Source organism: Rissa tridactyla, chromosome 1 (genome assembly GCF_028500815.1).
Source record: "Rissa tridactyla isolate bRisTri1 chromosome 1, bRisTri1.patW.cur.20221130, whole genome shotgun sequence".
In the NCBI taxonomy this organism is placed as follows: domain Eukaryota; kingdom Metazoa; phylum Chordata; class Aves; order Charadriiformes; family Laridae; genus Rissa; species Rissa tridactyla.
The window spans coordinates 185,391,471-185,402,641 of NC_071466.1; the positions used below are offsets into that span (position 1 = coordinate 185,391,471).

General features: G+C 45.7%; 1 protein-coding gene across 2 annotated transcripts in view; it reads left to right on the forward strand.

Moving 5' to 3' along the window:
* SLC38A1 (solute carrier family 38 member 1) overlaps positions 1-8,497 on the forward strand; it is a 43,286-nt gene extending 34,789 nt beyond the window's left edge. For both annotated transcript variants that reach the window (XM_054212957.1, XM_054212964.1), the window contains exons 13-16: positions 103-221; positions 782-923; positions 1,032-1,129; positions 2,105-8,497. In XM_054212957.1, the coding sequence (XP_054068932.1) occupies positions 103-221; positions 782-923; positions 1,032-1,129; positions 2,105-2,206 (461 nt within the window). In that variant the 3' untranslated portion in view covers positions 2,207-8,497. The remainder of the gene's footprint in view (positions 1-102; positions 222-781; positions 924-1,031; positions 1,130-2,104) is intronic.
* Positions 8,498-11,171: the final 2,674 nt, after the last annotated feature.

Below are 11,171 nucleotides of genomic sequence, written 5' to 3' on the forward strand. Positions count from 1 at the left end.
CAGATAAATCACTTGTTGTTCAAGAAGGCTGTTGTTAAGCAATGATTTTTGTGAACGGGTTGCCTGTTTGCCAGAACACTTATCTTATTGTCTTTTCCATAGACAATGTGCAGTCAGATCTGCTTCACAAGTACCAGAGCAAAGATGACATCCTCATCCTGACCGTGCGCTTGGCTGTGATCGTTGCGGTGATACTCACGGTGCCGGTGCTGTTTTTCACTGTAAGTAAAAAGCTCCATGCGGTTTGGAAGTTGGTAATGGCTGTACACAGCACATTTCTTCAGACCACAGTCCAGCAGTTGCCGTGGCAGTGACCTGATCTTGAGTTACAAAAAGAGCTTGAGGTTGGATCAGTCTTTTCCCACACCAGACTCCCACTAACTTCTGGAGAAGTTCTCCCTGCAGGAAATCAATTAATCTGTTAAAATCTGTTATAATCTTAAATCTGTTTTAAATTGAATCCACAAGGGCCCTCTCTTACTTCACATGACTTCACTGGAACAGGCTCAGAGGTGAAGTACATTTTTAAGTGCAAAAGGATCCCCAAAGGCATGTCAGAAAGGGAGGAATTTCCTACTGCAGATGCTTGTATGCCTACAGTTTTGAAATATCAAATGAATTTTAAGAACTATTTCAAAGGGCACGACATCAGAGACCCCACAGTTTCTGACGGATCTATGCAGCACTTGCTGTTGCATGAAGAACTGGTTAAAATAAACATGGGAAGCTTTGAATTGGCTTACAGACTGTACCTGACAGAGAACTCTCTCTCTTTCTACAGGTGCGTTCATCATTATTTGAACTGGCTAGGAAAACAAAATTTGACCTATGTCGTCACGTTTTGGTTACTTTTGTTCTTTTGGTTATCATCAACCTGCTAGTCATTTTCATCCCGACCATGAAGGATATTTTCGGAGTTGTAGGTACAGTATCCTGGTTTTGTACTACTAATAAAAGACTGTTGCTAATCAGCAACACAATAGTTAGCTGATGCTGACAACTAACGAAAATCATTTATTTGAATTTTGCAGGGGTCACTTCTGCCAATATGCTGATTTTCATTCTCCCTTCATCATTGTATTTAAAAATTACACAGCAGGATGGATCCAAGTTGACTCAGAGGATTTGGGTATGCGTTCCTTTCCCGTTAATGCAACACTTTCATCGTGTTATTCCTTATAATGTGCTAGATGCAAACGTACCTAATCTGAACATATGTGTGAGCTTCTTTACGTTACTTTCCATCCTTGCTTCAGTCAGCTGGCAGCCGTGCTTGCCTTTCTCCTTTGCTTACCCTGGGGGTCTCCCACTGGAGGGGCCCTACCACGCAGGGCATCTTGTGTGTGTTCTGGGGGGCCCTTCTCTGTGGGGCGAGGGGCTTTTCCCCTGGCTGGCGAGCTGTAGCCCTCCATCGCCCTTCGGCGGCCCTTTCAGCCCAGCAAGATTGCTCTGTTTCAACACATTGATCCAGAAAGCATGCCAAGTGCTCTGTGTGTGGTATTCCTCATGGTTTTAGGGGACCCAAGTCAGACTTAGGGTGCTTCCACCAGATGGGAATGGGCCTTGGAAAGATTTCATCCGTGCCCCAGAAAGAGCTGCAGCTAGAAAGATGCAACGCTCCTGTGTATTCCCAGTCTAACGGGGCATGCACTGGAAGCACCGTAAGGTCAGACCCTGCTCTGAGCAGACAGGCAGGAAATCAATGTTTCACTTGTGGCTTCATACACAGACCCCAAGACGAAAGGGCTGAACTCCAGTGGACACATATCTGATGGGAAGAGTACACCTATTTCTGTGAGGCTTTGAAAAGAGCAGAGCCGATTGGTCCTAAAAACAGACTCAGTTGATCCTCTTTAGGGATGATCGGTGTTTAAGAAGTGAATTGAAAGAAGAAAAAAATTGGTTTTGGTGTTCAGCAAGTAATTATTAACGACACTAATCTGTTTAATTATCTATGGGTCTTGTCTTTACCAGAAGTGCTATCCCATTTTAGCTGATAACTTTGATACATCACCTTGTAAATCTCCTTAAGAGGAGAAGTTAACATACTTGAATTAATTGTCTTTTCTTTTTGTTCATTAACTATCTTTTCTTTTTGTTCCAGGCTTCTCTTTTCTTGGCGCTGGGGATAATGTTTTCCCTAGTGAGCATTCCCTTGGTCATCTATGACTGGGTACAATCAGGAGGCAGCACCGAAGGCCACTGAAGGTCACCTCCTTCTGAAAAGAAGACACCCCTGTTTGCTACACACCAAAATCGCAACCATCCGTTCTGTTATCTATTCCATCTTTTGTGAGTTTACTCAAATCAAATCCAAATAATGATTATCCAGTACTGAAAATACTGTTATGGGTGTATTTTCTTGCAGAAAACAGACCCATTTTTCCAACAGGCATATCACTCTGTCCCCCAATACTGAGTTATCAGATCAGCCTAAAGTCTGTGTTAATTGTCTGTGAGACTATATAAAGCATTATTCATAGCAATTCATCACAATTAATTTGTTTCCCCTCTTCTGCCCATGAATTGCATTGTTCCATTATTATCCTTAGCCCTTCAACCTGCTGTGCTCCTTTAGGCAGCAGCGCCTCTTGTTATCAATCCCAACTGGAGTGATGTCGGTTCACATCCTTCCCCACACCTTTTAGCCAAAACTCTGCTCTCCAATTGTACACAACCAGTTTGTTTGTTTGTTTGTTTGTTTGTTTGTTCCGTTGCTGTTTCGTGCACCATTTGCCTCACTGGGTTAAGTGTAGCATTCCGGATATGGGCACAAAAGGCACCACGAGAGCGTAAATGAGTGTTGTATAAGCGTTATGTCCTAAATCTGGTGCTTCTCTCTGGTGTTCTGGTGGGGGAGCCAACCCCAGGGCCTGGCTGTTTTGTGGCTTTGGGGAACAGACCTGTGTGTCTTTGTGATGGGGTGCAGGGAGCAGGAGAAGGACAGCCGCCACCACCAGCCACCATTACCCTGGCACACTTCAGCTGGAGCCTGACCAGAACTAGACTTGACCCCAAGACATCAGTACTTGAGCCTGAAGAGAAGCAGGCGGTCGGAGATTTCCATAGGAAGTCTGCGTTTTCTTCAGCACTAAACTGTTTACTAATGCCCCACTTCTCTCAGAAAAAAAAAAAAAAAGTGGCAAGCTCCAGTTTTACCAAAACCTACGCGTTAAATCATACCTCATGCCTTTTCCATTCTGGGATTCATTTGTACATTCCTTGTAGAGACAGGCTCCTCTCTTTTGTCTTACCCTCCTCCCACTGAAGTCAACGGGGGTTTCGACTTCAGCGGGAGCAGGATTTGACTCACCCTGCCAAACTACTGCATTTCTCATGGAAACTGAAATCTTTAACATTTCTTTAAACAAACAGAAACACTTTTTATATTTAAAATGTTTCATTTACGTTTCTCATCTATTCTCCATAACAATTAACAAAATTCAATTACTACTAGCAGAAACACTGTAACTTGCATCTGTTGTCCACAAAATAAGCATTTGCCTAATGCCTTATAGCTGGTGTAGAGAACTACTTGTAGAGACTCAAACGCTAAGCAGGTGATCGTTAACCATCCCGAGCAGACATCTATTAGTGCACTGCCAGCAGCATCAACGTGTTCACTTTGTGTCATTCACCATGTGAGCTAAAAAGTGTCTCAAAATATGAACCCGGCTCCCGCTGAAAGAACCGACGGCCGAAGGGAGTCCCGCTTCATGCCCCAGGGCTGAGCGATGCCCTCGGTGTGCTCAAGCTGTACCTGTCAGTATGCAGTGACCCTCTTGTTCCCAGTAGCTGGTTCATTGCTGACTCCCATTGCAACTGCGGAAGGAGACTGTCATTGCCAGCTTGCTATTTTTAAGGTTAGGGATGGAGAATTCAGGATCTCGGGATTTCTGTGAGCTATTGAATAGCCTCAGTTGCCATTGCCTTGTCCTACATGGCTTGAAGTCACTGAAAGCTGAGATCACAGAGCACTTCTCAGGACTTTGAAAGATGGTTTCTAAAGGTAACATCCAGAGAAGTTAGTTTGGGGCCTTCTTTGGAATTTGGGCATCGAGATGCGGAGCATTCATGCTGCAGAAACTAAGCCTACTAAACCCAGATTTCTAGGTCCGTACCTCAGCCTAGGCAGCGAGGTACCCAGCTCTGCCGATACTCCACTGTGATCCAGAAACCAGGCAGAGTGGACTCTGCAGGCTGCCCAAGTCCTCAGAGTAGCCCAGCAGCAAGAACAAAACTGGAAGCCTCCTCCCTCTGGGAAAGTGACCTGCTAGGCTGCAGAATGGGGTTCACTTACCCTGTCATCCTCCTGGCCCCTCAGACCTTCTCTCACAGGCTCCCAGCAAGGTCTCCGGTGTGGCGTCCTTCCTCCCAAGCATGCCCTGGCCCAGCGTTTAAGACACGAACCACTGAGCTACCTGGGAGCCCCATGCTGAGGTCACTCTCTTTCCTGCAGCTGGTCTCAAACCTTTGCCTGCAATGGTGCAGGTCACCACTTCTCTCTGCGCTGTCTCTTCATGAGACTGATCCCTGCCCTTATTCACGAAGTCCATACAGTCCATACACAGAAGCCTATGAGCCCATGTGTTACTCAAGCTCTGGAGAGAAGTTCCTGTCTCCTCGCAGCTCGTTCCAGGCATCTTCCCAGCTCAGGATGTAAGTTTGTGGCTCCCTCTTTTGCAGGCACCCAGCCCTCCCTGGTGACTGCAGCAGGAGCCCAGCATCTCACTCCATTCCCTGATTCAGCTTGCTGGGGTCACATTTCAGGGTTTGAGGTGCCTTATAATCTCTCTGGATCTTATCCTAAAAAACCTAACTCAGACCTGAGAATGCTGTACAGTGTTATCCTCAAGATGCTCCAGGGCTTTCCTGCTTTCATCCCCCCCTTTATCCTTCTTCCGCTACTGGTTGATGAGCAGTGCAGCTCTGTGCATTGGGGGATTGTGAGAGAGGAGATCCTGGGAGCGACTTTCAAGTACTCAGGTATGAGCTAGAGGTCTGATCTGCTGCACAGGGTACCAGCAATGTCACAACTGCGACATCTCCCTCCCACCCCCACCCTGCAAATAATCTGTAGTCTCGTGTTCAGAGTACCAACCATTGAGTTTTGGCACCCAGCTTCCTTCGACTTGAAGGGCTGTTGGGTTACTGATTGCTCCTTGCATCTTCCCAAATCTCCTCCATCACTATCCTTCTCTCTCCTCTTTGCTATTCTGCCTTTTTCTTTTTCCCAGTTTATTTGTATACTGGAGTTTTACTGGATAAATAGGGAGAAGAATGAGCTGGGTGTGTGCATAGAGTGAAATTACCCCAGGTACTGGACCATCAAAGCATATCTTGGATACTGAAAAATAGATACCCAAAATATTAAGTCTCTAAATAGACTTTGTTTCTGGGTGTCAGGAAAAAAAAAAAAAAAAAAAGAAAAAAAATAGAGGGAATTTTGCTTAGACTGATTTACTGGCATCATATTTATAGATATTTATGGAAAGGAATCATGTGTTTATTGATGTCTGTGGTAATGAACGTGAAATAACGTGCTTTTTGTTTTCTCATCAGGTTTATACATTCTTAACAGAATGCAATAGACCCTGCTGTAACTGTCAACATCAGTGATGGATGACAATATTTGTATGAGGTTATCTGTAAAATGTACTGCTGTTATTCAGTTCATTTGGAATAGTGAACTTGTAGCCAACGATGTACAAGTCCCACATTTTAGCTAGGATTTTAAGAGCACAGTGAAATGCTGTAGGAGTTTCTCTGTCGTTAAATTAATAGGATCCAGAGTACCGTATCTACTTAGTAGGTGGTAGCATGCTTTCTTTTCATAGAGAGTTTATCACTATTGTGAGCACTGCAAATGTCATAGACTGGATGCAAAATTGCTCCTAATAGCTACAACAAAATACTTTAAAATTCTTGGTTGTGTAATAGCAACAATTGAGTGGTGAGGGACACGGAAGGACTAATTAGAAGCAGGGGCTCCTAATAAGATTGTAGGAGTTAATCCTACACTTAAAAGACGGCCTTGCTGCCGCTCCTAGTCCACAGCACATTGCAACGAAAATAGTCATGAGCTTAAAGCACCCTTATGGTTGCAGAACACAGCTGCCCTTCTCTGTCCGACGGCAAACACGCCTGCTAAGTAAAACACAGTAAATTATTATTTGGGAACAGTATCTTGGGAGCGGTGACCTCTCTGGGTGATGCTTGCTCCTGGTCAGAGGGCCAATGCCAAATCCATGCACCGGCACAGACCTTTTGTAGGGCTGACACGGACTGAGTGGTGTCCAGCCTGTGTGCAGGTCCAGGGCAGAACGGCTGGTCTCATCCTGCGAGGTCAGGGATGGGGACACCCGTCTGCTCCCGAGGGCTGCTTTCCCAAACCACATACCGACCCATAGCTCCTGCTCCACTTGCAATAGGTCACACGTGCAGACGCAGGTTGGATGAGATATGGGTTGTGTGCGTACCTCTGCCTTACAACGCACCACAGCTCTCTCTGATACTAACAGTAACAATGAATGGTATCTCTAGCTTACCTTTAAATGAATACGTTTCTTTGCTTGAACCTTACATTAAGGCTAAAGAGCATCTTGGTCAAAACAAAACTCTTTCCACGTGGTGGTGTCCCACCTCCAGTCCTACCGTCCCACCCCAGTGCCTGTAGGAGAAAGGCACAGCAGAATGTACTCAGCTCCATCAGCAGCTCCACGAGATGGCTTTATCGCCTGGCGCCAGGGTACTTTCTTAAACAATTCCCCAGAGCCCTTGGCATCAGGAAAATCCTTATTTCCTATAACTTACACAAAGAATGTTTTATTTGTATCTAATGTAAGGATTTCTGTAACAAACTGTGAAAAAAAAAAAGATAATGAATTAATAAAAAGTACAGGGCTGGAAAGGTCTCAAATTCACAAATTGTACACATGCCTATGTTTCTGAAGACAAATCTATGCAGTTGTGTTGTATTGTAGGAAATTTCATTTTTATGTACATATATATATTGTAAATAAATAGGATGCTGTATATTTTTGCAGTTGTTTATCCCCTATGATATAGAAGTGTTGAGATAGGCTCTGCATATTAAGAATAATTTTAATAGAAATACAAATACTTTAGCTTCTGACTTAGCAAAATGTATATCCTTTTCTTTCTCCCAAGAGTTCACAAGTTAAATCCTAAACTTGAAATGATAATTACATCGCTAACGTAACAAGAGAAAGAGAAATAAAAGGAGCAATGAAATTGCCAGGAGTAAGCCCAGTGCGTGACTCCCTGTTTTCTCAACAGCAAGTTAGCCGGTCTGCCTGCTGGGGAAAATATCTGCCTTGTAAAGGGCCCCTTTGGTACCCAGGTACCTCTTACCTCCTCAGCTGAGGTCGGGTGGTAGCAAAGTGCTGAAAAGGTTTTTTTTGCAGAAACCAGAGCAAACTGCAGCCAGCAATTGGACCCAGCATTATGCCATGTTGTATCCAGGCATGTATTTACCCAACTAGTACCAACAGAAGTCGGGGCAGGACTTCTGCGTTTCCATTTTCAGCCACCAGAAATGCCTGTAGTTCAGGAAAAAAAGAGTACTACAGGCCAGGGGTGGGCAGCAATCAGAGCAATCCGTGCCATTTCTATCCAGTTTCCTTCCTGCGGAGTCCTGCGGCATCTCCTCCGCTGCAAAGCCAGGCACGCTGCTATCATACAACCAAAAGGCTAGCACCTGAGGCTGATGAGAGCATCCCCAGCCAGGGATTTCTTGCACATCCCACCCTAGGAATGGGCAGAGGCCAGTATTTTGGTCATGGGATAGCTGCATGTCCAGGGGTGGGGGTTATGGGAGGGAAGGGTTGTGTATGCCCTGAGAGTGCCTCTGTCAAGAGCCTTGCGTAGACTTTCTTGCTGGTAAAGCACGTAAACATGAGGTTTTTTCAGGATTGCTGAAAAACATAGGTTGAGAAATTGAGAAATGCATCTAAAAATAATTGTATTTTTTTTCCATGTTTACTTTATGGCCTTGGATGAAAATGAAACTTGAAATAATGTTTGCTTTCACCGTGAGCACAAATTTGAGGAAAAACCCCTATATGCAGTCACTTCTACAGAGCTTTTCAAATTAATACAAGTGTACATTTTGTTTTCAGTGTTATAGCCAACAAAATATAAACTGTAAAGGTATTTTTCCACAAGACTTGAACTTTAACCTGTTTATAGAAACCTGTTTTTAGTGTCCCAAGGTGTGTTAAGGCTCACCCAGATCCAGTATAGACAATACTGTTTGAATGATGTACGCTTGATACGAGCTCGTCTCTAATAGATTGTTGAAGTGAGTCATTGGTAATATTTTGGTCCTGCTAACATCACCATACTTTGTGCTGCTCATATCCAAATAAATGATGCAGTTTTTCAGTTTCTGTGTGTAAATAATAATTAAAAAAAATGTATTAAGTTCTATAATCTCTCTGTTACCTCTATAGTTTTTAAACATTAAAATTGTGATCTAAACTAATGTTGGGGCCATACTCTTTCTTTCAAAGGGATGACGGTATATCATTATGATGCCTTAAACAGCATGTGCTCCCCACTTTTATGCAAACATTTTCACTGAACTCGCCATACGGCTGTTGCAAAGCCAACTATATTAGACTCAGTGCAGTAAAACATCAATAGATGGCTATGGAACATTAATGTAGAGTTTCTGATACAGTTTCAGAAGGACCTGAAGCCAGCCCATAGACTGGGGCTGCTGAAGACGACAGCGTTTCTCAAGCCCAGGGCTTGTTTCTGCCTGCTCCTTGAAGACTGTCCGAGTGCTCGCCAGTCAGGCAGTTTAGCTTTAAGGGCTGCTGTTAGAGTTGGGCTTGAGTTCAGATGCCAAAGTGGTGCCTGGAGTAGCTAAACCCCTGCCAGACCCTCTGCTACGGAAGCAGAAGCCATTAGCAGATGGACGAGGAGGATACCTGAGGACAGTAATGTCTTCAGCATTCCCAGCTAGATCTGCCAAAGTGCCTCTGTCAAAGCCTTAGAGGGCCTGGAAAATGCTAGCTTTTTGCCTTTGACCACTAATTTTACTAGTGCTCAGGCTGTAGTGACGGTTTACAGAAAGACCTCTTGGCTAGAGTCCTGTCCGTACGACTGAAGAACTTATTTGAGTGAACAGGATGAGTACAGCCAACATCTCTGTGGCACAGTTCCCCAGGCCCCTCTGCGGGAGAAATAATGGGATGATTTATGTACCAGAGGATCTTTGGCAAGCCTTTGCCCAGTCCCCAAGCCCAGGGAAATGTCTCGAAGCCATAATCCTGTCCAGAAGTAAAAGCTTCCACACTGACCTGGTCTAATAGCCTCTCCTATTTGGGCATACCCACTTCTCTGCCCAGCCGAGCATAATCATCTCAGAGCCATACTTTAAAACATGGGAGCGTGGTTTGTGGAGTGGAGGAAAAAGAGAAGCTACATTGATTTTCTTCCTTGCTTGCAGAGACAACAACAAACCTCTGTTGCCTTCTGCAGTGCAGTCTGACAGCTTCACCTGAAGCTCACCTCAAGCCACACAGCCAAAGAAAGAAACACCAACCTCCTTTCCAGCCACAAACTTCTACCTTTGGTTTGGCTTGGTCTTCGTGTATCCCCAAGGTCAGCCAGATCTCTGAGTTCACCTGACCAGTCCAGAAAAAAAAAGGAAAATTACCTAGGGCAAGCTCTGCCTGAGGGAAGAGACACCCCCCACCACCACCACGCCGTTTGGCTCAAGTGGGGTCTTAGTTTGACTTAAGTTCAAGTGAAATTGCAGTTGGTCTTCAGGCTGAAGCCCAAATTCAGGCCACTGTTAAGATGTCTCATTCCTCACTGTGCCAAGAGCTGGTATTAAGCGCTCACACCAACTTAAAGAAGTGTGGAGAAAGCAGAGATGGTAAGAGCAGGGATGAGTGGTAAGACCATTTCTAAGCCTTTCTAATCACAGACCTCTGATAAACTGAACCTGGGCTTCACTTCTTACACCCTGTTCTCCTCACACTCCCGCAGGCCAGCAGCACCATTTGCTTTGTGTTCGGTTGTGCTAGCAGGCCCTGCCCAAAATACTGACTTCTTACCACAGACCCCAGTGGAGTTAGCAGAAGTTTTCAGGCAGCCTGGCATCTGTACTTTGCAAATATTACGTGCCCTGCCTCTTTCAACTTACAGTTACAGAAAATGGAGTCTCTTAAAGCCGTTGGTGTTACACTGCTAAATGCCACGGCGCTGGCAAGGGACGGCGCTGCTGGCTTAGTGCACCTCAGCCCTGCCACGGCTCGCTGCTTGAAACACATGAGGTTATTAGGATTCTTGGAAAAAGATGTAGTTGGGCCAAGGCTTAGACAATAGGGCTAGGAAAGTAATCTGCGACGGAGCGGGGTGGCGCAGGCCAGCCCTGTCTGGGAGCCAATCTGCAGAGCAAAGCCACCTTGGGAGGCTGGCAGTGGTGCCTGGCCCTCTGCGAGATCCCTGTGCTATGGGCCCACGGAGGCTGCTGCCCTGGAAAAACAGAGGGAAGGGTATCATCAGCAGGAGCCAGAACATACCCCGCTGCCAAGAACCATTTCCCCTCCTTGGAAAATCCCACCCTGCTTAAAGCCTGAGGTCCTTTCCTCAGAGGTAACTCTAGCACCAGATTCTCCTCCTCGTGCCCACCACGTCCCCTTGGGACAGTGTTTGCCCACTAGTCAGCAAACCTTAACCACACTCCTGTTGCCAGTTATGAAAAGCTGGTGAAATTCACTTGGTTTTTGGTAGAGATCATCATTTCAGACTATTCCCTTTGCACGTACCAGGCGTTGACTGTGCCCATGACTTGCTGTCATGAGCTCTTCCTTCCTGGACACCTTTGGGTGACTCTTTCCAAACCCCATTGTTTTCCCGGCAGTGCTCACTTCACGTAAGCTTTGCAACAGCTGGACCATCCCCGTTACTGCCTGTTACAGACCTGCCCCGCGGCCCAGGCAGAGCTGCCAGCTCCCCTTACCTCGCTCAGGAGGGATTTGCTCAAACATTCCCCTTCCACGGCACCGGATGGCAACAGCCCTTGCACAGAGGTGTTTGACAGCGGTTAGAGAAGTAAAACTTAAGTATCAGATGCAGGAGCATCCGCGGCTGCCGTTTCCTCTCTCCAGGCCCACGCCCCGCTGGTGAGTGGC